The following is a 26,741-nucleotide window of genomic DNA, read 5'->3' as shown; positions in this document are numbered from 1 at the left end:
CAAGTGGTACTTTTGACATAGAGGCACCGCAGTTCTTTTCTCACTTTCTCTTTGGAAAATCTGAGCTGCTCAATTGTCCCTAAAGGTGAGCTGTGTTCTTATGGTGGAAACCTGAAGCTTTGGCCAAGGCTGATGGTTAGAATGGGAATCAACTGGTAAACTGAGATTTATATCTTTATGTCAAACATTACAGCATTTCAGGTATTTGTCAGCATAGCTCTTATGCACACATATATATCGCTTCAGTCAAACTAAAGAGCCACTGCCAAGTGTTGTGGGCTCGTCCGGGATTTGAACCCGGGACCTGAACCCGGGACCTCTCGCACCCAAAGCGAGAATCATACCCCTAGACCAACGAGCCATGAACAAAAGAATCACTTTGTACATCTTTTCTCTTTGTATGGCTCCACTGCCAAAGCTGGATTCAGCTTTGTCATACTGGTGGATGATAGGACACACTTCAAACAAAATCTTCAACTAAGACTCAAATTTGGATTCATCAGTAAAACACAACTACTCCATCCCAATGAATTTGCTCTGTGTGAAACCTTAATTATCTGCTCATGTGTGGACGATTACACCATGGAGACCAGGTCATGCAAGCATGGTGTGCACAAGACATGCAACAGCTCCTCACTCAAGTGTTTATGCTAAGGTAAATTAGGCTGTCACGAAAATGACAAGACAAAGTGAAATGAGGATGCTCAGGTCTGAGGTAAGAAACAAAATACGATGAAAATGCCAAAATTATACGCTGAAATCTCAGCATCTGAGTTTAAGAAACTCCCATGACTCTTAATACAGAATAAATAGTGTACAGTCACAGAGCACCAGTATCACCCCATTGGCTAAACTGGTCTTGAGTTCAAAAAGAGGCCTGACTGCACTCTACGTTGAGTTTTAACTTATGAAACTAAATAGAAGAACAGACGCTGCCTTTGAGGCGACATATACCATATGTCCCTGCTGGCTTGGACACAGAGCGGAAGATGAGAAGTGTATGTATAGCCTGCTGCTGGGTACAGAGTCACACACGTGTGTACAAATGCACACATGCCCTCAGTACATTCAGGAAGTTTTGTTTTTATAGCCATCAATCTGGCAAGGAAAAGAAAAAGTTCCCCTGTAAGAGACACCGGGAATGCAAAGTAAACACGTGAAGTATGTGTGTGTTGTCTGAACCAGATGTTTCCCTAAATTAAATTAGTGTAGTCCTCCTCTGATAGGATGCAACAGCGTCACGCCACCTCAGCCACTGCCAAACCCCCCCGCTGAAACAGACCTGAACCTTCTCAGCTGCTGTGTGTGCATGTATTCAACGCTGCATATGTTATATGAATGTTCTCTGCATTCCCCGGTGCTCTGTGTGCTTTGGCAGACAGGAGTTGCTCTTTAGGGGCGTGGATGTCGAACCCATCTGTACATTTGCTTTACCTATATCAAGTATTCTTTTTCATTCCTTGGTGCAGGTCAGGGTTTATGTACAGTATAAAAGTGCACTGAAAAGATCATTTTTGGGTAATTTATGACCTTCAAAAGAACAAAAATACTATCAGAGTTTCCTCAGTGGGTGATATGACAGTAGATAGATCCATACTCTTCATATTTCATGTGTTTATGGAGTAAAAACACAGCAGACACTTATGAGACTGAAGTTTTTATTCACAGTTTTGCAGTTTTGTATTAGAATTGTTTGTGTGTGTGTGTGTGTGTGTGTGTGTTCTTCAACCTGGCCTCTGACACCACAGAGGTTTTTGGTAGATTTATTTCTCAAACCACAGGATGATGAAGGAAAAAAAACTCTCTGACAACACAAGCAACTAGTGGTCACTAATGGTCTGGCAAGAAATGCCTAAGACACAGTATTTTGTTTGTAGCTTTCTTAAAACCTTGCTAACGAAGTGTATGTAGCCTGTGTGTGTGTTGAAAAGGTAGTTACACTTTGCCTGTTGCGGTAGCTTTGGGTAAACTTTGGACTGACCTCATGTCTCAAAGATTTTAATAATTTAGAGTCAAACAGAACTGTCACTTTCATCCTTCAGTGTTTAAAGGAATAGTATGGCATTTTTGGAAATACCCCTTTTTCACTTTCTTGCTGAAAGTTAGCTGAGAAGATAAAAAGCACTCTCATATAACTATGCTAACTGTAAAGCTAAAGCATAGAGATGGTTAGCTTAGCTGAGCACAAAGACTGGAAATGGGAAAAGAGCCTGGCTGTGACCAAAGGGAACAAAATCAACACACCAGCACATCTGAAGCTCAAAAATTAACATGTTCAAAGCGTGAAAACGCCAAGAAATAGTCCAGTGCATAACCCCCTGTTAATTACCTTCAGCATGCTAGCCATGCCAGAGGATGTATCTTACAGACTTTGGTAATTCCCTGACTTTTTCTTTGGCATTTTTTTCTTTAAGTGAAATGTCCTAAAAACGACTGATAGATCGTCATGATGTTAGCCACTTTTACACTGCCTGCCAAAATGAGACAGGTGTGACATTTTGATGTGTTATGTGTGTGACCTAACCCCAAGATTTAAAATGAAGCTGATAGCAGTTAGCGGTTAAAAATGTACGCAACTTGGGAAAACAGTGAGGTCCAGGAGTTTCTTACCCTCTGAGCAGGGGACAAAATCAGCTGCCATATAACAGAGACTGTAAATGATTGTTATTGCTATGTTGATGCCATTGTTCTTGTTTATTAAGTGCACTGGAGCGTCATGATGTCACTGTTGTTTGGTTCTGTGTAAAAATGCAAAGGCAGCATAAAGAAGGGACTTAGTGACCCTATAGTAGGACCTCTGTGTGAAAGGGCTACTGGCTACAGATAATTACAGTGTCCAGGAGATAAAATGTAATAACTTTGGTGATCACCTCACTTTTCCTTTTGCATTTTTGGCTAAAGGAGAAGTGTTGGATGGATTGCTATGACACTGACTACAGATATTTACAGTGTACAGAGGATGAATTGTTATAACTTTTGTAATCACCAGACTTTTCATCAAGTGACATCATCAGTTCAAACTTTTAATTTTAACTTGCTATGACATGCCAATTAGCAGATGTTAGCATGCTAACATGCTAAACTAAGATGGTGAACATGGTAAACATTATACCTGCTAAACATTAGCATGTTAGCATTGTCACTGTGAGCTCTTTATCACGCTGATGTTAGCATTAAGCTCAAAGCACAACTGCTAGCACAGCTGTAGACACACTGTTTATGTCTTGATGCCAAACTAAGCTAACAGGTTGGTATTTAATAAAAAGACATGAAAGTGATATCTTCTCATCTAACTCTTTGCAAGAAAGAAAAAAAGCGGATTTCCCAAAATGCTTAACCATTCCCTACTTTTCTGTTCGATGCAACTTGTGGAGCCAAAATGATGCGAGCTACAAATATTGTCAAAGAAAAGAAAGAAAAGAGCTACTTCTACAAAACCTACTTACATGTTATAAAACAAACATTAACAAAAATATATAAAACTTTCAAAAGCTTTGAAAGCGTAAAAAATATACACTTGTGTCACCGTGTTAAAACTGATAACGTTAGTACAAACAAATGTATTGTCTACAGGTAAACCTAGCTATGCGGGAACATTGCTCTGATAGTTGATGATGTACAGTATGAACTACTAGAAGGACTGCGCTGGTACTGCTGTGGCTGGTACTGATGTGTGTGAGAGAACACATGATAAAGTACAGTTGGCTGACATCTGAGGTCGTTCTCAAATGGCTTCAAGGGTTACTGGGGGGTGGGTTGCCCTCACCACACAGTTCCTGATTGTTGTTGTTCTTCCCTTTGGTCCTTGGAAGTGTTACAAGATCTGAATGGGAAGAGCTGGAAAGTCCAGTGATCCTAGAACATAGACAGGCCATGTCAGAGATAAGTTGTTACAGAATATGTTTTTTCTTTTTTTATTATCCCTAAAGAGAGGAGTAGACAGATGAGCACTTACCACGTGGGAAATATCAGTTCCAGCTCTCTTGTCCGCTGTGGAAAAAGAGAAAAGAAAATCAGCTACTTTACTTTTGCCCATGCTCGAGAGCTACAGTCGTGCTTAGTTTCAGGAAAGCCACCAGAGTGTTAGTTTGAGTCCAAATAAAATTGTAGATGGATCGAGTAAACAAACACAAATTTTGGATGTAAATAAAAATATGTACCATTTCTGTTGTTTATTGGCAATGTGGATAATGCATTTTTGGCTATAAAATAAAACACCATATAGTGCAATAATAACCCATGTCATATCCCTACAACCTATACCATTCAAAACCAGGTCTGCCCACAGAGATGACAGGGCCTTTGAAAAGATCCAGTGAATATGCTCTCCCCAATTTGCTTTGCTCATATCAAGGCATACATGAAAAGTGACTGCTAGGCACTATCATTCTCTTCCTCAGAGGTGGTGGTGCGCCTCTTGGCCAATAATATAAGCAATAACGTTGGCCTTCTGGCTATTGATCGTCTTTTAGCCTGGCTGGGAGCAGCTTTCTGAGCTGACTGAAAAGAGTTCACTAAGGCCATTAGATTATTATTTGGGTTTTAATCTTCCTCTTTTTCTTCTCCTCTCTCTCCTGGCCTCCCAGTGTATGTGTAGGTCCTCAAATAACAGGAAAAATTCACTGAATGATTAGCTAATTGCTAGTTTAGTTCAGTGTGTCTCAGTTGAAGACTATACCTCAGCTTCAGTTATGGTAAACAAAGGTGTCCCACAGGGATCCACTTTAGCCCCCATCTTATTTTCTATCTTTATAAATGACTTAGGTCATGGAATTAACCCAGCCAAGCTTCATATGTACGTGGATGACACAGTCATCTATACAGGGGTACCCTCTTTAAATCAAGGCATAGAGCTCTTACAGGATGCCTTTCAATCTCTGCAGCTTTCATTATTAAAACTAAAACTGGTCCTAATTTAAAAAAAGACCAAATATATGACTTTCGCTCACAAAAACCCTGCTGATCCCACTATTGTGACACTACATGGTACTTGTATTGAAAGAGTCACTTTCTAAATAGAAAGTGCATATCATGCTGCATTACGTTTTGTCACAAATGCAGGCTCATGCACTCACCACTGCAGTTTGTATGAATTGGGATGGTCCCCTCTCTATTAGAGGAGAAAAATGCACAAGTTGCTATATATTGCCGAGGCATTATTAGATAGATTGCCTACTTATGTCTCCAGCCTTCTTTCCTTACACACTAGCAACTATTGTGCTCGTTCTATCGTATTCTTTTAAATGTCCCCAGGGTGCGCACAGAGCTTGGTAAAATTGCTTTCTCTTCTTATACACCCTATGTATGGAATGAGCTCCAAAATGCTGTTACTTTAGAAGCACTCCCTCCCTTGAACATTTTAAAGGTCTGCCTTGAAGGAAACACGTTGGTGCTTTACATAGTCCTTGACCTAGGCCTTTTTCTCTTACTAGTTTTCCCTTGTGTGTTCCCTTAATGTATTGTATGTGTTTTCATATGTGACATTTTTTTTACTGCTGTAAGTGATTGTGCCGCTGTCTTGAAGAAAAGATCTTGCGTCTCAATGGGACCTTCCTGGCTAAATAAAGGATAAATAAAATGAAGTCATATCAGAACACGGCAGTGTCAGGTGTATCAGAGGTCTTCGCCTAAACCAACTCCATCATGATTCACTCCTTTTTTTTGTGTCTCAGTGTTTGAAAGGACATTGTCGGTTAAAAGAGACAACGATGAAGATAGTAGGATGGCAAGAAATAATAGAAAGAGAAGGAAAATCTCCTGTGTGAAGTCAGACGGAAGATGATTGAATGGCTGGTGGTTCTCAGATGGTTTTGGTTGTTAGATGAGGGTTAGTGGAAGGTTAAAACAGACAGTCAGTACCTCATCGACGAGTTCCTTTGGGTCATGAGTCGTGGTAGCTTGGGGGAGCAGAGGCTCGAGGGAACCGGGTCAGGGTGTCGGAATAGGGAGAGCTACATGTACACACACACACACACATATACGCATATACATATAAACTTAACATCTGTGGAGAAATGTCCCTAACTGCCTGCAGACTGTCAAAATTATCCCTCCACCAATTAACACCTCGGCATGCAAGCAAGCAGAGACACTGCTCGTACCTGACCACAGCGATGTCTCCGTAGATATTGCACACTTGTTCACCATGATTACCTGTATTACCCATACTGCAACACAAGAGCGAGGGCGGACAAGTGAGAAAGAGAACGGGAAGACTCCGCTGAAAGCAACAAGGATGGAGTTTTCCTTAGAAATAAAGTCGAAAGAGAGGAGAGAGCTGCAGGAGATGATGAAATGAAGATCCATGCAAAGAGAGGAAGACCACGCTCATGATTTTTGATGAGCAAAAGAAATATGAAAGATGTGGAGAGATCCAAAGTCGAAGTATCCCATACCAAACAGGGAGAGGGCACGTGGAGTAGGACAAAAGGATTCATGAATAGCAGACAAACGTCAAAGTGCAACAAGCCATGGGTAAGAGCTACAGAGAGCGGAAATAACATGAGGAGAAAATATGAAGAGAATCAAAGGCCATGAAAATGACAGAGAAAGGGAAAGAAAAGGATTAATTAATTTTGTTCTGATCTACAGAAAAGATTCAGAAAATCTACCAGTAAAACTAACAAAACTTCTGTCTGTGGCTACATTTGAACAAAGTGTGTGTGGGTTTGGACTCACTCTTCAAAGACGTCCTCTGTGTCCATCCTTCTGTAATACTTGGCCAGTTTGGTGGAGAAGATGATACTGGGGATCAGAAGGATGCAGCAGCCTCCCAGACCAAACCAGAATGTGTTCTGAAAAACATGTTCACAATTTTGTCTCCAGTTAACATTCAATGAAATTCTCATCTCACTGAAATTGAATTTTAAGTGCAAAAATAATGTGATGATTAACCGATGAACTGTTAAGTTAACTGTTGAAGTCAATTTAAAAATGCTGTCCTCACCTTCTCAAATACAAATACACACTGGTAGAGTACGTTTTCAGATCAAGTAGTAAGTGAAAAGCAGTAATAACACAGTGTGATGTACTTTAAGTATCAATAGTAAAAGTACTCAGGCAGCAGAACTGATACTTCTAAAGTATTATATTCAAATACATTACATTTTTTGGTTATTAGTATTGGTGCATTTTAATGTAGATGCTAATGTAGATGGTGCTAGATGAGGTTTATAGCTTATATTTAAGCAGTTTGACGTGCTTTTACACCTGTAGTTCATTTGGTCCGGACTGAGGGGGAAAATGATAAGTTATTAGTTTTTATTGTTTGACGAAGTTGTTTCATACCCTATTGATTTAAACTTTGTTTTTGTAAAGGCCTGTTTATTTGGGGATTTGTTTTCATTTTTTCAAATGCAACAGTCAAGACAATCAGTTCATAGCATCACCTTGCAACTCTCCATACATCCTGCAAATCAGTCAACTCTTAAACCAACCGAAGCACCTGGATCATCAAACAGTGAGTAAAACTAAACCAAAGACAGTGAGTTCATCACATCTCTTGTTATGGTGTCTGTGGGCGGCTATCTGGAAGCCGCAATAAGGACACACGTGAAAAAATTAACAGTAGTTTATGCAGCACTTTAGTACTTCTGTGTGCTCGTTATGATGATTAATGACTAACAGGTACAGACAGGACGAAAAGGAGGTGTTATGTACAGTAATGATTTGGGGCTTATTACTTTGGGATCACTGTCACTCATTTTTAATGGATTTAATGAACTAACAGAGTACTTGAAGTGTGATACAAGCACAGCAGTTTTAACAGTTTTTGACCTATAAATCAGGGAAAATACTTGTGTTAATCTGAATGATTTGCATTAACAGGTTATACAACTTGTTTTTATATGGATCAGTTATACTGTAAGAACGCTTCCTTAACAGATTTTATGATCAGCTGATGGATTTATTAGTAGTTTAACTTTACAAATCATGTTAAAATCATGTCTGCTATCATTAAATCCTGTTGGTTCGTTCTGTTGTTTCTACCCACGAACAGCACCAGAGTCTGCTTGCAAATGGAGACCCAAATTTTCAGGTGGTCTCGGTTTGTTTGTTTGATCTGCACCAGGGTACTACTGACAACTCTCACACCAGATGAATGAACATTACTTACCGGGCAAACAGACCTGAATTTGTTTTAACTGAACCAAACAGTTTAGGTGTGAAAGCACTCTAATAACTACAGTTGTCAGTTTTGCAGAAAGTTAAATATTGGAAATTAGTGTAAGTATGATATAGTACAAAATGGTAATGTGCAGTACAAAGATTTAAGACGTTTGACTATGTCTGTTGCTGTTTCACATTCACATTCTCAAAGAGTCACAAAATAACAGACAGATTAGTTGATAATGAAAATCCTGCTACTATTCACATAAAGTCACGTACACATGGATGCACAAGAGATACACACATTCTGAGGCACAAATAGGACAGAACATGTAAATACAAACACGTGTGCGCATACACACGTTGGGCACATACAGCACAGTAGCTGCAGGCAGTGCTGGAGCGCTGACACATAAAAAATCTCTGTTTATATTGACCACAGTCTGTGGCTTGTTTGAGCTCTCATTAAACTCTCACAAACTCACACACGATATATGACTGATATGTAAATATAAAATTTTACAACTCCTCAGGGCCGGAGTGAAAACAGTGAAGAATCTACAGTATGTGTATGTAACTCCCCGTCCTGCATTAAAAACAGACCCTATCTCATCTCAGTGTGTGTGAGTGAGTGTGTTGGAGACTTGAGAACATACTGTTCCCGAATGTGTGGCCGAATGACTGCACAGACTTTGTCGCTCTGAAAAACCCAGGGCTCCCTCAAACCGTCAAAGAGCCGTTTATGTTTCTAGTTTCTACTCATGTGGGGGAACATGTACTGTACATACAGCTGTGAAATGAATCACAGCACCTCAGCAGCCTGCCACACACACACACACACACACATACACACACAGATAACCACAGTGTTCGGGTGTCTTACCACTGAATCGAGTATGAAGCTGCAGGCTACTATCTCCATGCTGTCCACCATGTTACTGATGGGTTTACACTGGGCCACCTCTACAGTCAACTGTGGGGGAAAAATACACCAGAAACCCAAAGTATAGATTACAGTGTGTGTATAAATGACATCAAACATAAAACCATAACTTGATGAGCATGGTGTAGAAGTGGAAAGATGATCTCTTCTAAACGTTGTTATTACAGACTTCAACTTTAAATCAAAGTGGCTCCTGGGACTGTTAAAATCATCTTGTGGTTACAATCAGAGACCTTTTAAAAACTTCCTAAATTTACTGAAACCTGAACATTGTGTTCACTCTAAAGAGTGCAGCCTGAGTTTTACTGTTCATTTACTATCATCAAGTCTAAACCCAACACTACAGTAACATTAAAACAAAGTTTCAGAAAATCAGCTAAGTAAATGCAAGTTTTGGTGTGTTTCCATCCACTAATGTTATGCTAATATTAGGAGTTGTTTCAGCCAGGCCTGCGCAGAATCATTTATCAGCAAGTGCCACACAATGCATGCTAGTTAGATCTATGTTCAACTTGATGCCAATTTGCTCTGATGCAGGCAACGATAACCTCACGAAATCGAGGCAGCCTCAGTTTTTAGAGCCAGGCACTGTAGTTGCTCTCCATCAACTGCAAGACCCAGGGCATGATGGGAAACGCCTGGTTGTTGCCTGCTCAAAGAGCTTACAGGCTCTTAGTTTCAACCACAAGCAAAAAATCCAAACTTTCTGTATAATTGTAATATTTAGTGTTAAATTGTAGGCTGTTAGTCTCATTTAATGCAATGACAGTTTATTCTGTTAACAAACACATCTTGTGTATAATAATAAAGTTTATAATGTGGTCTGGTAACTACAGGTAACCTACAGATCTAACAGCTTTTTTCTCTGCCCCCTGCTGCTAAAACCACTTTCGAGGTGAGGCACAGTCAATCTTAAACGAGCCTATTATACTGTTGCACCAAATGGTGTAAAAAATGTAGAAAATATGATGTAAATATGGCATTGATGTTTATTTCATGTACTGAGAAAGGTTACAGTCTCCTCATCGCTCCACACAGATCTGATGTGTCTGTCTACTGCCATTTTTCATCTCAGTGGATGTTTAAGTCACATGATTCATGAATTATTCCCCAAGTATGTTTACACTGCACTTGCTTGCATTTTGCTTTTATCGATACGCCCACGTTCCACCAAAACCAAAGATATAAAGGTTTTTGCAATATTTTTGGTAGTTTTTTTCTGAATTTTTGTTGAGTTTTCACTCAAGTTTATTTTATGTGCAATTAAATGTGCATTAAGACAGGTGGATTGAAATACTTAACTCCCTACTGTAAATCATTAACCTGTAAGCTATAAAAGACATCAAAAACTGGTTGTATACTCACCGAGTTTTTAACCCAATCTGTGTACTGTTTGAAGTATCCCACCAAGCTCTGTGTGTAAGCGCGTGTTTCCTAGACAACAACAGAGAATAAAACATGTCAAATGTGTCAAGAAAATGTGTGACCTCAGTCTGCTGTGGATTAGTGTGGTTTATTAGTGTGGTAATTAGTCTTTAGATAAAATGTTTAGTAATTTCATACTGTCCAGCAAGAGCATCTTAAACTTGATACTGCAATGCTGTTTCTGCTCAGGATAGTCAAGCTTGGATCGTAATACAAGCAGTTGTTGTTGTTTATTGTGATTATTTAAAATGTCTGGTTTAGATCAGAGAAGATGGGGCCCAGACTGAGCTGAGGAATGGATAAAAATGTGTCACTTATATATATATCTTATATAGTACTTATATAATACTTATCATTGTAATGTTTTTTATACCTGTTTGATCACATGGGAGGCGTTATGAGTGATGAGGTACTCTGCTGCATCGATGGCACTCAGGATATTTGTGACCTTGACCTAAAGGAGAGAGAAATTAAATTGTACTTAGGAGACAATCTAACATGTAGTTGTGTTTATTGTTTATGTTCAGTTAACAGTACAAATGTTAATAGGAAGTTTTCTGCATAGTTTGATCAGAAGACTTTGTTGACTTATTCTCTGTGTGCTAATACATGACAGTAATACAGTACATTATTCTGTTTCCTCACCGGCAGGTCATTGGACATCCTCTGCAGCTGCTTGATACTCTGGCTAAGTGTACTCTGTGCGTGAGGAAAGAAACACAAACTGTGACCAAATATAGCACAACTAAACTACACACATCTAAACTACTCATTAACAAAAACCTATCACATCACTTCACGCCACAGCTGTCACAACATTAACAACACTGCTACCACAAAAACACGCACAAAGACCGCTGTTATGCATGTATGAACAGCAGCTTACCCGCGCTCTGACATATTTCTGTCACCATTTAATAAACGAAAAGGAAGAAGAAAGAAAACAAGGAAAGTTGAGGAGTTGAGTTTTACAATATACACTTAGATATTTGACAAAATAAGAAATAATGTACATTGTTTTTGTTGCAAATTTTGTGCAAATATTTATATCAGCTGTTAATAAGACTCAAAATGAACCTGAGGAAATCATATGTGCAAAATGCTTCAAGATGCTGCACATTTTGTTCCTTCTATTATTCATTCTATTATTACTCTGTTGGTAAAAGAAAGGTGTTTTTTGGACGTAGGGGAGGATCTGTGTTTATTTGTGCATAAATATGAAGTGAAGGTGTCTCGTGTTTAATTTGCGAGATGATTACCATTGCTTGCTCCATGGGAACCACCTGTTCTCTGTGAATTTGTCTGATACTGCTGGCGTGTCCTTTCAGTGCGTTCTCCAGAGCACCACGTGGCTGCAAAACACACACACAGATTAACACACACACACACACACAAAGAGCTGAGGGTGCAGTAGTTTGTTGAAGATAAATCTTTGCGATGATTAGGTGATGAATATTTACTTAGTGATTTATTATTCCTTCCTTCCTTCCTTCCTTAGGAATACATGCACACACTAATCCTTCTGTGGCATGTCCTACGTGTCTTTAAATGGCACAGCTCCTGTACTATGCACTGTATGTGCAAAAATGTGTGTGTGTGTGTGTGTGTCTTAAGGGTGAATGGGCGGCTTGTTCACACTAAAAAGCCCGATCACTGAGCATGAAGAGGAATCATTTTCCAGAGGGGCTTTCCAACTGTACATTTAGTCTTGTTGGTTTAAGAATATTTTATGTTTTCTGTCGCATTACTCCCGTCTACAACATGTCAATATTAATTAAATGAACAAACTAATTAGACGTGTAGAAAACACAAAAATCTCTAAAGTCAACCCCCTGGGTTCAAGGTATTTTAAGCCCAGCCAAGAAGGTAAAGCGACAGAGGGATATAGATGAGGGACACTCAGCTTACTTTGCCTGGGGGCCACTTTTGCAAAATGACAGGAGGTCAGGGGCCAGTTAATAAACAAACAATAATATTTATCAGATAAACACGGCAATTTCTGTGTAGCACCCCCAGGGGTTAGGTGTACACAGGGGTGTACAGAGGTGCGGTAAACAGGCTATATTTTGATGCTTTTTATGCACTCTGACACCTTATTTACATTCAAAGTGCAAAAGAAATCCCAGTGTGAATCAGTTTATTTTCACTGTGAATTAGAGAATAGTCAGCAGGCCACCCGGCACCCTGCCCGCAGCCTGAAGTATCACTGGTGTAGGTGATTCAGTTTAGGTCTGTGATGAACACTACAGTTGTTTAGCCATTAGCTGCACTTGAGCAGCAACTAAATGTGACAGATCCCTGCATCTCATCAAACTCATCATACCTCATCAGAGTCCAATTACTCTATGCTGTCTATGCATTTGCATCATGTTGTTGTAATCTGTTGGTACGATAATAAAGAGACTCACCAGTTGGTCTGCCTGAGCTTCCAGGTCAGTAGAGAAGGTCAAGAGATCCACGAGAGTGACTCCCTTATTTACCTTGAACAACACAACCGAGACATTCATTCATAAAGCAGGTATAATACAGTTTTAGATTCCATCAATTTGCTCAACTTTTGTTTTTCATTTTAATTTCTGCTAAGCCTTGTTTTGGATTAAGTTTGGATTTGATGTTGTTTACGTTCGATGCAAAGTCCAAGTTGAATTTTCCAAAGATTCTCTTTATCATGCATATTAACAAAAATATGAGCTAACAACATTTTATGTTTGCATTTGTATCCTTTTTACAAGGGAATAAGATTACTTTATGAACAGAGAGAAACTTTTGCTTTTTTTTTTGGAAATATTACTTCAAATTTTATTACATATTATAAGAGTTATACTTATGTTTAGTTTATTATAATAACCAGGACACAAATGAGTTGCATTCACATACAAAAAGAACAACATTGTGTGTCTGTCACTGGTGTGATTTAGATTAATTCCTGGAGACTTAGTTGAACCTTAAAATTATACTATGCAGGATTGTCATTTATTGTTTGTAAACACGCTCGCCAGCAAAACTGAAAGTAAAAGCCAGGCCCAGATTCACTTCACCTGTGGCTTACAGTCTGGCACCTGGACGTTACCTTTACATAAAGCCCCAACCTCACTTGAGCGCTGTGGGGGTATACACCCATAAATGTCCCAAACATGAAAAATAACAAGAAAATACAGGCAGAGGGCAGAGTCTCTGTCGAAAAATACAACACCACACACTTCTAGTGGGTCATAAGTGATGACTAAGAGGGATTACTTCTGTATAAGTCTATATATTGTTTTTTAGGAAAATCCTGCATAGTGTGTCTTAAACTGAAAAGTACAAGTACAAGTATTAGCCTATAAATAAATCTTTTACGATGTGGGGACCTGCATTTTCCCCATACAGGAGGAAAGGTACTGCGCACACACACCCACACACCCACACACAAAGATCACCTCAGCCAGGTAGGCGTCATAGTCGACCTGTCCCACTCCAGAGTTGGCGAAGTTGATGAGGTTGTCTCTGCCGGCCTGCTCCAGCAGCGTGATGTCCTGCAGGTTGACCTGCACACTCTCAAACACTTTTGCCAGATCCTTGTTGTACTGTTGTGAAACACAAACATAAATTGATAAGTTGACCTCTCAGCTTGCTCCACCAATGCATCAGTAACGCAGATTTTCATCAGAATATTCTACACAGTAAACTGACACATACCACAGTTCTGTTGAGGAAGGAGTTTATGTTGAACATTGTCTCCAGCTGCAGAGAATGATACAGGCCGTTGTTCTCATAGCAGTCCCTATGAGACAGACACAGTATGGTCACAAACTGACACTCCTCCAGTGTAAATGTATATGCATTATACAGCTCATTATTGTGTGAGTTCATTGGAGTTTATTTTGAACATTAAAAGAGTGATTCTTCATAAAATCAGGGTTTAAACTGGGTTTTAAAAAACGGAACTTTCTGTCACTAAACACACGGTAACATTCAGTAAACAATGAGCTTTATGTACAGTATGTCCAGCACTAGCTGTTGGCACGTTACCTGTACATGCTTCCCAAAGTCAGGTCAATGTTTGGGTTCTGAAACAGCATCCCAGGAAGGAAGTTCTTCTTGGCAGGATGAACCAGGTATGGTGTGTCTATGATCTACACACACACACACACACACACACGCATATTCATCAGCACAGAGCCACAGTGTTGTCCATTATGTAACACGATCTCACTTCGTAAAACTCTCTCCAAGATAAACACAGAGAGAGGCAGAGAGGAGTATGAAAATAAGATGATTCAGAAAGGAAGAGTTTGTTTTCTGCACCTTGAATAGCTGTCGGTTAGCGAGCGGCTCACACACCATCTTCTCCACGTTGCCACCAACAACAAACAAGGTGGTGACGATGGCCATCAGCACCCAGGCGAAGATGAAAGAGAAGCCCACCCCACTGAAAGAGCAAGAGACAGAGTGTGGGAAACATAATCACACAAAAACATAAGCTAAGTTTTTCCTTCAGACTAATTAACCGACATCTATCCATCCATCCATTATCTATAACCACTGATCCTTGACAGGATCCCAGCTGACAGTGTGCGAGCACCCTCCTGGACAGGTTGCTAAACTATCTCAGGGCTGACACATAGGGATTCACACCTTCAGGCAATTTAGAGTCAAGAATTAACCACAACTGCATGTCTGTGGACTGTGGGAGGAAGCTAGAGAACCCAAAGAAAAACTCTCGCTGTGAGGCAACACTGACAACCACTGCACCACTGTGCTGCCCTAATTAACCAACATTCAGGTTCCAGTTTTAACTTGTTGGCTTTTTTTTTTTAGTAACTGGTGAGCTAAAAAACCACCTGCTAAGAATAACTTGTTACTGTTGAAACACAATGTTAAGCAGGGACAAAGCTGCAAAAATTGTAAATTATGGTACCTAAGGGTGTATGAAACTGAACATTGGCCACATTTTACCAATTCAGAACCTCATATCAACTGATATTCATTAATATATGAAATAAAATATATAGATAACTGTTCAACACAACAGACATCTGCTTTTTGTCATTTAAAATTAGCTGAGCGTTAACTCCAAACAGTTCAGTTCAGTTTTATCAAAAGCTTCAAACGTTACTGCCTGAGTAGTAGTATTTTTTAGTTTGTGTTACTTTCTACATTTGACAAAGTCCCTCTCAAACTGTTATATTTCCCCCATAATCTATCTTTATGTATATCTGCTACAGTTATAAACCTTTCACACAGCAGACATGTTTGACTTGTCAGAGTAGGAAAAGCACAGGCGTATCTAATACCATTGATTGTGGCTGAGTTTCACTGAGTTGTACCAGAAAGAAGTAGCAGTGAGACAAGCATGGACAATAGCAGGACTGCGGAACTGACACGCTTAAATGGTTTGCAGCTAACATCATTGTTATAAGTTACACCTGCATCACGAGTCAAAATGTCTGCTGTGACAAAGGCTGAGGCTGTTTCTGAAATCACTCATTTACTATATTGTGTACTATATTAACTGTCTGCTATTTTGGTGTAACTGTTTAGTGGCTATCAAATAGGGAGTAATGAATGAGTAAATGAGGAATTGATGTCCGTCACTGCTCTACTCTCCCTTCAGTTTGAGTGTTGGTTGTTGTCTTGGTAACATACGCCATTAGCAGGTTGCCACCGGTGTTTGACAGGCAGCCTCGGGTTGTTGGCGTAGCTTGCTTGTCATAGCCGCAGGTGCCACACAGCAGTCCGAGGATGTTGAAGGCCAAGACGAGGACGACCATACAGAGCACCGCCACACAGCCGATCCACCTGCAGCACAGACACACACAGGGCTGTCATTTGTGGGGACACAGTGCTGACCATAATAACAAACATATTAACAGATTTTTTGGTCACTTGGGGGCAGCAGAAACAAAATGTTTACATGACACTGATATCATCATCACCTTTTAAGAGGATATGGAGGAGTTGATTGTAACACACGCAGAGCAACATTATCATTCATTGGAGTTGCATTTCTGGCCACCTGGCAATGTAAATCCAATATTTACATTCTCTTTTATTTAGCTCTGTTATTGATCTCTGCTAATTCCTTAGGAAAATATCTGGCTCTTTAGCTGTTAAATGCTCTAGTCTCTAACTGTGTCTGTCTGCTGATTGATGCTGAGCAGGTAGTGTACAGTGGGTTTTTAGAGGTTTTTTGCTGAAAACAGCTGCCTGCTGCCGCTGAAAGCTACGCTATGAGAATAGTGAGAGTGACAGGGTTCCTACACATTTGGAATTTCAAAATTCCATACTTTTCCATACTCTAATTTTTTTTGTTGGTTTTTTTCAGAGAATATGCACCATCTGAGTAAATATATCAGTGTATCATATTTCACATCATATTTAATTATTCTTAATAGGCGATTGTAGCCAAGTACCATAATGGCATGCAAATAAAAACTCAGGTTCAATGTCTGGGCTGAGGCAAAAAGGTTGGGACTCTGGGTGCAAGCGATGCAGTAACGAGACGTCGGTGTTTTTTCCTTTCATGTGGCTCAGAATCGCCTTCTCCCCCATGTTGGCGATGTCAAACAATTTCACACAAAGCTTGCATCTAGCTCTGTGTGTGAATGGGGAATCCTTGACCAACCAGTATTTATATATGGTATTGTCAAGCCATCCATCCAAAAACTTGCATCTACCCATTGTGAACCATGTGAAACTCGTCTTCTTGTCGAAGGTGCAGTGTTGGAGTGAAACTTGATACCTGGGGGGCTAGAGGAGGGTCATGGGGCAGCGGACTGGACATACCACTTGTCAATCAGGTAAAAGGGGCAGTATGTTTTCTGAGACGTTTGCTCTCACACAAACTGTGCTTGGCCCGGCATAAAACATGATCCGGATTGATTAAATTATTTTTGGAAATACCTAATTTTCTATTTTAGAAAACAATATTTTAGAACAGTGGTAAATAGTCTGGAAACATACATATTTTTCCATACTTTATTTTTCATTTTCCATACTTTTTAATACCTGGAAATTGATCAAATTTATTTCCATACTTTTCCATACTTTCCATACTTGCGTAGGAACCCTGGAGTGAACCAAAACAATAAAGATGCAGGCCTGACAGCTAAAAAATGATCTGAAACTTGATATAAAGCTTTGTAAATCTGAGGGGAGCAAAAAGTTGCACTTGAACGCAGTGTAAAGACTACAGCCAATGGTCAAGTACCAAGTATGTTCTGCACCTGTGCGACAACTCGATAGCAACAGACAGTAATAGTTTATATTTGTCATTCAAAAAGGGAAACTGGAAGATCAACAGGGCAGGTACAAGTCGATAGTTAGCCAGTTTAACAACACATTAACGTTAACAACTCAACCTGATGTTGAAAGAGCAAAAAGTATTTATTGTGTGCTAGCAAATAACACAAAATGCTAAAGAGCTAAATGGCTAAAAACATGATCTTAACTAATTCAACAAGTTTGTTTTGATCTCATGCCCTCTTGACTTGAGCTGTTTGTTTGCTTTCCTCACTTCTGTTTTCCTTCCCTGCACCAAGCTAAACAGCCAATCAGAGTGATTTCATTCACCAACAGGCTCCGCTGTCTCCAGCGCTGGCTGAACATGTTGAATTGTCCTAAACGTCAACAAGGGCTGACTAGTGCCAACTGTGCAGGACATACCGCCAAAACAAGGGTGACAGACGCTCACCAACGGCCTGATACTGACCAACAGCTGACCATTGGTTTGGTGTATCATGGCCCTAAGCCTTAAACCTTAAAAAAGTATTAACCTTAAAGGAAATACTTAACTTTGTGGAGGCCAAAGTCTTGCAACCAAGACTGGATTTTGTCCCCATAATGTCAGTGATTTATGTCCCCAAGACCTGATTAATAAATATACACATAAAAACACATATGCACAAACCTGTAAAAATCCATTTGGTCAATTTGTGGGTAGTAGGCCTCGATCTTTTTCTGTCCGTCGTTGAGGAAAATGGTGAAATTGGCCAGAGAAGCTTCCACTGGGAACATTTTGGAGAAGCTGTTGATCTCTGTGCCAATCTTATCCAGCATGCCTTTTACTCCTGCACACAAACAAAAAGGCAAAAGAAAAATCAGAAAGCAGCATGAAGAAGTGCATTTTTCTATATCAACTAGAAAACCTGTAAAATCAGAGGTGCTAACAGTGAGAAATGTAAAATGTAAAACAAAGTGTAAAGGGACAAAGAAGGACTTACGAGGCAGAGCTGTGGTTTCATCATTCACAAGCGTGCAGGTGAAGGCGGGAAAAGAAAAAAATAGAAAGGTGAAAGACTACAGTCAGATTTGATGTCATTTCTAACTAGGATGGAAAACAGCTCCATTTATACAGCTATATACAAACAGCATAAACACACACACACACACACACACTCGTGTACCTGAGACAACATTTTTAGTTTGTTCTTTAACCAGTTTTGGTGTATCATTAAAGGATGAGTAACCCTGCAGGTGGAAAGTAAGAGAGAAAAGATGATTAAAAATATATATCTGTTTGTTTTAACTAGGGTGTGTTGCAGGAATATGATGGGTGAAAAAGAGAGTGACAACATGAACAGTTGTGACAGGGTGACGACTGAGACAGAGACAAACCTTTTGTACAATGTTGCTGAGGTCTGTTCTCAGAACAGTATTGACATTGGCCAAGGCATGATTGACATCTGGGAGCTGACAGACAGAGAAAGAAGAAGAAGAAGAAGAGTAAATATGGCAACTAAAATGCTTGTTTCTATGGAGATAGTTCTGTCTCAATATTATTTGTGTGAACAGACAGACAATTTGTGTGTTAATGTGTAGTCTGTAAACATAAAACCACCTCCAAAAATACAAAAAAGATTTGCAAACCCACAAAACCATTATGCAAATATATCACACAGCTGCAAAAATGCAAATAAATTAAAAAAAACATATTTTATAAAATATTTTGTATTTGTATTTGTGGAGGTTGTTCGATCTTTACAGATTACACATTTACAAATGGATTCTCTATCTCCTCAAAAGTAATATTGAGACAAATATATCTCCATAGTTTCCATTTATTGTCAGATTTTGATTTGCATCTCATGTTTCAGACAATCTTTAGCTCCTTGGTACCCTTGAGAAGTCAGCGTTGATTCCCAGCTGGGACAGCGTGGAGCGGATGGCGTTACAGGTGGGAGACACAGCTCCATTAGTGCAGGCGGGGTCTGACAAGGTGTTAGACAGAGAGGCGCGCTCCCCTGATAGACTGGCCTGAAGTTTTCCCGTCCCCTCCTGAAGAACCTCCAAGGAGGAGCTGACGTTCTCTAGGGCCTCTTTGGTCTCCCGCATAGCTGCAAGAGAAAGAGGAAGGATGACAATGAATCAAAAACTAACATTTTTTGACAAAACCTACACTTGTACTAAAATAATCCACAACAGAGTATGGTTTTGTATTGTCAAACTGGTTGAGCCTCAAAGGATTTGCACAATCACAATTCATGCAACCACCACAGAACTACCCAACAATAACACTGACCACAGACCAACAACCCACAACCGGAAAGCACAACAGAAGACATCTCATAGGACACAACAGAGGGGCAGATCAGCAGAACAGCCCTGATTACCTTTGATGGCACTCTCAACTTTTGCTTTAGATAAAAAGAAATGCGAGGAAATCAAAGAGGAAAAAAGAAAAGTTAAAATAGGGTGAGGTTATGCCCTTAAAATACACACCAGGACTCTGCAGTGACAAGACCATGAAAGGACTCTTAAAAATATGGAACAAGACCAGAGGAAGTTTTTTATTGTTCTAAGAAACCTCCTTTTTGTTGAGTCTGCACCATGCGAACGAGGAACAATCCTAGTTTTAAAAATGCCGTTTTGGGGGACTTTTTTGTAGCTCTTATTCTGGAGTAGGTACGTTCCATGCACAAAAGGGACCATGACTGACATTAATGTATGTCGATTGGTCCCAATGTAGGTGTATGTTGATGGGTCAAGCACAGCCAATGCAGCACAGACAACTGCCAATTTTAAAAACCCATTAGCCAGGTAAACAACAGATAACACAAAACACTATAACAGCTCATAACAACTGAATTTATATTGTGACAAAAATAGTTCATGGCCAAAGAGGTCTATCCTTGAATTTCAAAATAAATACCACTAATCAGATGACATGACAAAGGAGATGATGTTTCAGCTCAGCAGCATCAGCACTGCAGTGACACTACATGTCGACTGTTTGAGATAGAGAGGAGGTGGTTTTAAAAGCTTAGTGTGTGTGTTACCTCCTGCCATACGCAGCGCAGTGTCCAGCGAGGGAACCACCTCTTTCTCCAGCTGACTGTGGATCCTCCCACCCAGCAAAGGTCCAATGTCTGTCAGGAAACACAGACAGATCAGACAGATTTATGACAACACTACAGTTACATATTACTGCTGTAGGTAAAACACAGGCAGTCGGAGGCAAACAACGTGAGAGACATGAGACAAACAGTGTGTGTAAACAGTCTAAGTTCAACTCACTGTCGAGGTCTGACAGGACTTTGTTCTTTGCTGTGGTGTACTGGGCTGTCAGGTATTCGATTTGCTGCAACAGAAAACACACATTACACATTCAAACATGAGGTCTGGTGTATGTGTGTGTTATACATGGGAATGCATCTGTGTGTGTGTGTGTGTGTGTGTGTGTGTGTGTGTGTGTGTAGGGGCATACTGCAGGTGTGTTGTTGGCAAATGTCTTCAGGTCTCTCATATTGGTGTTGATGAACCGCCGAGTGCTTTTAATCTGGGCGCTGACATTGTGGTTCGCTGCATAGGCAATGAGTACTCCCAATCTGAAACACACACACACACGTACGGGATCAGTAAAGAAAAACAGTGTGCAGTATTCACCAGCAGAGGGCAGCATGTGGCTACATTTAAATGTATTTCTGCTGCATGGGCTTCAAAAGTCACTGACACATGAGATCAGCCTGCAAAGTCACATTTCTCTGCTTAACATGTCTCTTTATGTTTATAACTCTTTAGTTACTTCACAGCAGTAATTTATGTTTTCAATTCAGTTAATTTCAGTTAGTTGCCAGAGTGGGTTTCCTCTTTTCAGATTTATTTTCATTGTTCGAAAGTGTTTAGTTTTAGTTACATTTTTAATTGGTTTCAGTATTACTTTTTTTGTAATTTGAGGGGTACAGTATTTGTCAGGGACAAGATTTAAGTAGTTCAGAGGTATTAGAATAAAAGCACAACACTCCGTGAAAGGCAGTTGACTCAAGGTCAAGTAAACATCCTAGTCTCAATAAACATTTCCACCAATCCCTCCTTTTGCTTGTTGTGTTGAAAAATTTGACCAAATTGATAAGGACTAAAACTAAAGTCATTACCTGTTTATTTTTATTTAATTTTAGCTCATTGTGCAAGTACACAATATCATATTAGTTAATTTTCATTTTCTTTTAATGTCTAGTTTCTTGCATGACTAAAATGTTGTTTTTTCCACAACTAGTTTTAGTTTTTAGTGTACTTGTAGTTAGAGTAAGAGTTTTTGTGTCAATTAAACTTTTTCATGTACAAGAACTTTGTCACAATTGTTGTATAACTGTTGTAAGATTTTGGAAAGATCTACATGATGTACAGTCAGTAAATGTACACACTCCCCTGCAAGCTTTAAATTATTTTGCAATGCATCTAGGATTTAACGAGGATAATGGACAATGCCCCAGTTTTATCCAGGATCCAGGAAGTTTGTCCAGGAAATTCTGCACATTTAGTGTTATATGCGATGGCAAACTTACTCTAATAAAGTAAGAAAGCAGAATGGACAATGCTGTGACAATTCACTGGAAGTCTGGCAGGGTGCTGAGCTGATGATGTGCAAACCTTCAGCTTTCAGAGTTTTTGTTAATTACTGCAGTAATGTTACGGCTGTGTGTTCTTCCTGAACTTATTTATTACTTTTTAAAGGTATTTAATTCATCATCCAGATAACTGATCTCTTTTAGGCTGCTTAACCGAAAGTAAAGATTTGACTGAATGTCTATAAACAAACAAAGAATCTTCTGTGTGAGAGATTATGAAAGAATCATATTAACAAACCCTGATCAGATAATGTCTGCACATCTCCAAATGGCTACAACGTGCTTCATGTACCCATATGTGCATGTGTGTTTTTGTATGCGTGAGCACGCATGTTTGTGATGTGAAAGCATTCATTCAGACAGAGCGGCCTCTGACAGTCAGCCAAGTGATATCAGTAACACCTAACTGTCCTGCACAGTTTGGATTGTGTTTCTCTGACCGTGCACCTGCTCCTTATACACAGCAGGTAAACTGCAGACAGGTTCCAGACTGTGGGGGAGCAGATGTTGTTAAAGGGAAACGCCACTGATTTTACACCTCAAAATTTGTTTACAGGTCTTGTGGAGCACTACGGGACACTGCTATTGTGTAAAGCCTTTTGTGGCTCAGAGGGAGCTGTAAAAATGGGATAAACTGCCTTGAGTGATGTCACTTGAGGTCGGTGGAAGTTTCAAATGAAATGAAAATGTGGAGTCAGAAAGAGGTGCGGTCATCAGACCTCTGAGGCCAATTCCTCATCTCTTCATGGGGCTCGAGGCTACATTATTAGCTAAAAGCATAACAAACTGAATCTCTGACTAAACTATCAGCTGTCACGTTGCATTGTGGGTAACCAAGGCACCAGGATTTGACAAGGAAAAAAAATATGTGGCATAAAAAAGACTACATTTCTAGTTCAACTGCATCAATTTTGAAATTTTAAAATGTCTATCATGAGACTGATAATGTTACAGGAGTTCAGTGCTAAGTCAGCAGAGCACACTTTTAAGAACCAACATATAAAAATACTTAAACATGCAAAAACAGTGCAACAAAAGGTTTGTACATACCTTGAGTTTTGCATAATTTGTTGCACTATAAAATAATTTTACAGTGAAATTATGTTTACTTCTGATCTGGGATCATTAAGTTAATTTTCATTAAGCTCTTTGCAGTGATGTTTTTGTCAATTTTAGTGTTACTTGCCTTTAATACAGACAGTACAAAGATTGCAGGAAGTAAGGGGGAGAGACAGATGCAACACATGCCTCTGGGCCAGACTCGAACTGGGTGTTGTGTCTAATATAGGGATGCCAATATATATTGAGCTGATAAATTACTGGCCCATAATGGGACATTTAAATTATTATGCATTATTCCAATAACTAAAATTATAACTGATAAATAGCACTGATAATATGAAGTCAGACTGCTTTCATTGACTTACCAAGGGCAGCATCTACACACCCTGAAAGTGTGTGGCGGTACATGTAACTTCAAACTTGGTTTGCAGGCCGCAAATAAACACAGACAAGAAGAACAACAACAACTGCAGCACGCTATCTAGAGGGTAAAACATGTTGCAGCGTGGATGTCTTTCACAGTTCCAGAGGAAGACAACAGGACTGAGGGTAGGCCATATGACAATACCCCAGAAAATCTCCCTCTTTTTCACAGTGTTAACAATAGTGATGTTGGGTTTGATTTGGTTAGGTCAGGGCTATGGAATATTAAGTCAGCCATATTTTCTCACTACATATTAGCCTTTCTTATGCTCAGGTGTACATAAACTACAGGTTATACACTTCTTTTTAAAATACAAAAATGTGAAATTATTGGTTATCGGCCATAATAAGCAGATAATTATTGGTTATAGGTATTGGTTGAAAAAAATCCATATTGGTGCGTCCCTAGTTTCATAGTCATATTCATCTCTAAGCCTACTAATAGTCAATTTTAGCACATTAGGGTGAATTTAAATTTAGAAAACATTTGTGTGCTGGTTGCTTTGGGATCTACAACTTAAAGTTTAACAAGACATACTTCCCTTTCTGTTGATATATACATTTTAACGTATATAATTAAATACTTTTTCCAGTATCCAGCACAGTACAGTGTATCCAAAAAACACCCTCCAACAACCCATCAGAATCCAGTGATCCAGGATGCACACAATAAGAACAGAGTACCACTAATAATATGTAGGTTTATCTGATGGAAATAAAAAATAATGCTCACAGTGATGATTAACAAGATGATAATGATGATAAAGACTGAACTGAAAATAACGACAACTCACATGATGAAGATGGAGGTGGCGATGAGTGAGGCGGTGTAGAAACCTCTCTGACAGTCGACGTTCTTTCTCTGTCTCTGGTGCATCTCCCCTCCGCAGTTCTCACAGCATCGGCACACACAAAAGCACATGCCTATAATCGGGGTGAGGACCACGAAGAAGATACCGAGGGCCGCACATATGAGGAACCCAGCCTCGTAGTAAATCCACTGCAGGAGGGAGAGGGTTCGTACAATCATCATTCCTCATCACACAGTCATTTCTGAGATATTGCAGAGTGTATTATGAGAACACAGTGGTATGAGTTTACCTGTAGTAACAGGACCACATTTTCTGGCTGCAACCCCATAGCACATGCACACCGATGCATGCAGAAAAGCACGTGTACGTGAACACATACACAAAGCCAAAGGGACACAACGAGAGACAGAACAAGGTCAGTGTGACAGCCAGGAGATTAGGAGGAAGCAGAATTCCAATTTTTAAAGAGGGATGTGAAGGCAACATCAAGATTCAAGGTAGAGGAAAGATGAAACAAGAGAAAAATTATTTCAAACAAGCTCAAACCAAATCAGGGGACTCCCAAATGTCTAGCTAACATCACAGTTATTAGGCTGTGATATAATCTAACTTTGATTTTTACTGTTATGTTCAAAGTATTTCTTTATATATCACACAAGGTCTTTTGAATGACACACACTGTAAGGCCATAAAACGTTATTTTAACATAAGTTGCAAGAACATAAATCAAGGAATACATTTATCAGTGCAACACTGCAATATCAAAACAAAAGTTAATCTCACTCATCTCTTAAATTAAACGTACCTTTCTCCATTCTTCGATTTTGATTCCCCCCATGTTTTGCTGAATGACTTGAACAATCAAATCTGAAAAAAAAAAAAAAAGAACAGATAGGTGACCACTTAAGTAACAGGTCTTTCAACCCACATACATGTATTAATAATCACTTGTCCGTCAGTGTTTCACATGCAGTATGCTGCTTGTAGGTGACTCCCACGCCAGTTTCACAGACAATCAAACACACATTTGAGAAGCTACGCTGCCGTCAAAATCCATTCATCTGTTCACGCACAGACAACACAGATTATGGGGATTCATATTTTAATTTCCGAGGACAGTATTGTGGATCTATTTCCTCATATATCTAACAGCTGTGCGTTGCCATGGAGGCTGTTTGAACTGTGTCGCTTGCCATGAGGACTACAGTTCAGTCCAGCTGTCTGTGTTTATATAGGTCAGCCAACACTAAGCCTACCTGGTTGGGGACTCACCCCGACTGTTACTCAGCAGGTAAACACTGATGCCTTCACACACTAACAAGAACACTTGTATGCATGCGCACAAACAACACAAACATGCTTCGTAGACAGCCCGTGCACTTGACAACATGTACAGTAGAAAGATAAAACAAATTATGTATAAGCTGATATATTTAAATCTACAGCTCACAGAAGCGAATGCGTGCACAAAAAACAGCAATGGAATTTACTCAAGTACTGAACAGTTTTGAGGTGCTTATACTTTTCATTTTATGCTTCTTTTTTTAAATACTTCTACTCGGCTTATTTTAAAGGGAAACACTGCATTTTTTAACTCTACCACATTTATTTCAGAAACAAATTCTGATTAATATTTTATTATTATAGATTAAGCTACCAGCCAGTATATAAAGTACTTAAAATTAGGTCCAACTTTATCAGATACAACATTCGTGTGTGCCAACAATTAGAATCCAATATCTACACACATATCTATAATTTTGAAATTGACAAATATCTTACTTTTGGTACTGTCAATATATTTTGAGACTACTTCTGTAAAAATTTTCAGTAGTTGAAGTTGTTAAGTAAAAGACCTGAATACGACTTCCATCCAAGCGACAACCTCAGGGCTGAAAAATAAAGACAACGCCAAAGGGCCGAAAAATGTAGTTCCTTGAATGGCCACTTGAGGCTGGCTCCGGAGGCCAGTAAATCCCCGTAGTTAAAATATCCAGCTGTACAGCAGAAGTGAACATGTTTACAGCCTGGTACAAAAACGGTTCTGGTCTCTATAGCTAATTTTAACTGTCAGCACAACTCCAACTGTAAGTTTTATATAACTCAGCCATTTACATTTTATTGTGGCTTAATGTTACA

At 39.4% G+C, this 26,741-nt stretch overlaps 1 protein-coding gene and 1 non-coding gene across 5 annotated transcripts in view; both read right to left on the bottom strand.

Annotated features, from left to right (window-relative positions):
• Window positions 1–276: 276 nt before the first annotated feature.
• trnap-ugg (transfer RNA proline (anticodon UGG)) lies at window positions 277–361 on the bottom strand. Its single transcript has one exon. It is a non-coding gene; the product is annotated as a tRNA-Pro (tRNA).
• Window positions 362–1,641: 1,280 nt separating this feature from the next.
• prom1b (prominin 1 b) overlaps window positions 1,642–26,741 on the bottom strand; it is a 33,565-nt gene continuing 8,465 nt past the window's right edge. Inside the window, exons 2-29 of one of the 4 annotated variants that reach the window (XM_033624494.2) lie at window positions 25,408–25,469; window positions 24,892–24,918; window positions 24,585–24,790; window positions 21,165–21,285; window positions 20,975–21,038; window positions 20,737–20,826; window positions 20,071–20,094; window positions 19,577–19,794; window positions 19,076–19,150; window positions 18,865–18,928; window positions 18,682–18,690; window positions 18,369–18,528; window positions 16,106–16,258; window positions 14,765–14,888; window positions 14,489–14,592; window positions 14,156–14,240; window positions 13,897–14,043; window positions 12,886–12,957; window positions 11,737–11,829; window positions 11,364–11,381; window positions 11,123–11,176; window positions 10,851–10,931; window positions 10,418–10,486; window positions 8,993–9,082; window positions 6,679–6,794; window positions 5,860–5,951; window positions 3,956–3,990; window positions 1,642–3,855 (exon numbers count right to left, since the gene is read on the bottom strand). In XM_033624494.2, the coding sequence (XP_033480385.1) occupies window positions 5,882–5,951; window positions 6,679–6,794; window positions 8,993–9,082; window positions 10,418–10,486; window positions 10,851–10,931; window positions 11,123–11,176; window positions 11,364–11,381; window positions 11,737–11,829; window positions 12,886–12,957; window positions 13,897–14,043; window positions 14,156–14,240; window positions 14,489–14,592; window positions 14,765–14,888; window positions 16,106–16,258; window positions 18,369–18,528; window positions 18,682–18,690; window positions 18,865–18,928; window positions 19,076–19,150; window positions 19,577–19,794; window positions 20,071–20,094; window positions 20,737–20,826; window positions 20,975–21,038; window positions 21,165–21,285; window positions 24,585–24,790; window positions 24,892–24,918; window positions 25,408–25,469 (2,396 nt within the window). In that variant the 3' untranslated portion in view covers window positions 1,642–3,855; window positions 3,956–3,990; window positions 5,860–5,881. Of the gene's footprint in view, window positions 3,856–3,955; window positions 3,991–5,859; window positions 5,952–6,395; window positions 6,482–6,678; window positions 6,795–8,992; window positions 9,083–10,417; window positions 10,487–10,850; window positions 10,932–11,122; window positions 11,177–11,363; window positions 11,382–11,736; window positions 11,830–12,885; window positions 12,958–13,896; window positions 14,044–14,155; window positions 14,241–14,488; window positions 14,593–14,764; window positions 14,889–16,105; window positions 16,259–18,368; window positions 18,529–18,681; window positions 18,691–18,864; window positions 18,929–19,075; window positions 19,151–19,576; window positions 19,795–20,070; window positions 20,095–20,736; window positions 20,827–20,974; window positions 21,039–21,164; window positions 21,286–24,584; window positions 24,791–24,891; window positions 24,919–25,407; window positions 25,470–26,741 lie in introns of those variants that run through there. The other 3 variants (XM_033624496.2, XM_033624498.2, XM_078166184.1) reach the window with 3 other exon arrangements.

Source organism: Epinephelus lanceolatus, chromosome 3 (assembly GCF_041903045.1).
Source record: "Epinephelus lanceolatus isolate andai-2023 chromosome 3, ASM4190304v1, whole genome shotgun sequence".
NCBI classification, from domain to species: Eukaryota; Metazoa; Chordata; class Actinopteri; order Perciformes; family Serranidae; genus Epinephelus; species Epinephelus lanceolatus.
The sequence above is the reverse complement of the archived record's forward strand: the minus strand, read 5'-3'. Positions and strand labels throughout refer to the sequence as shown.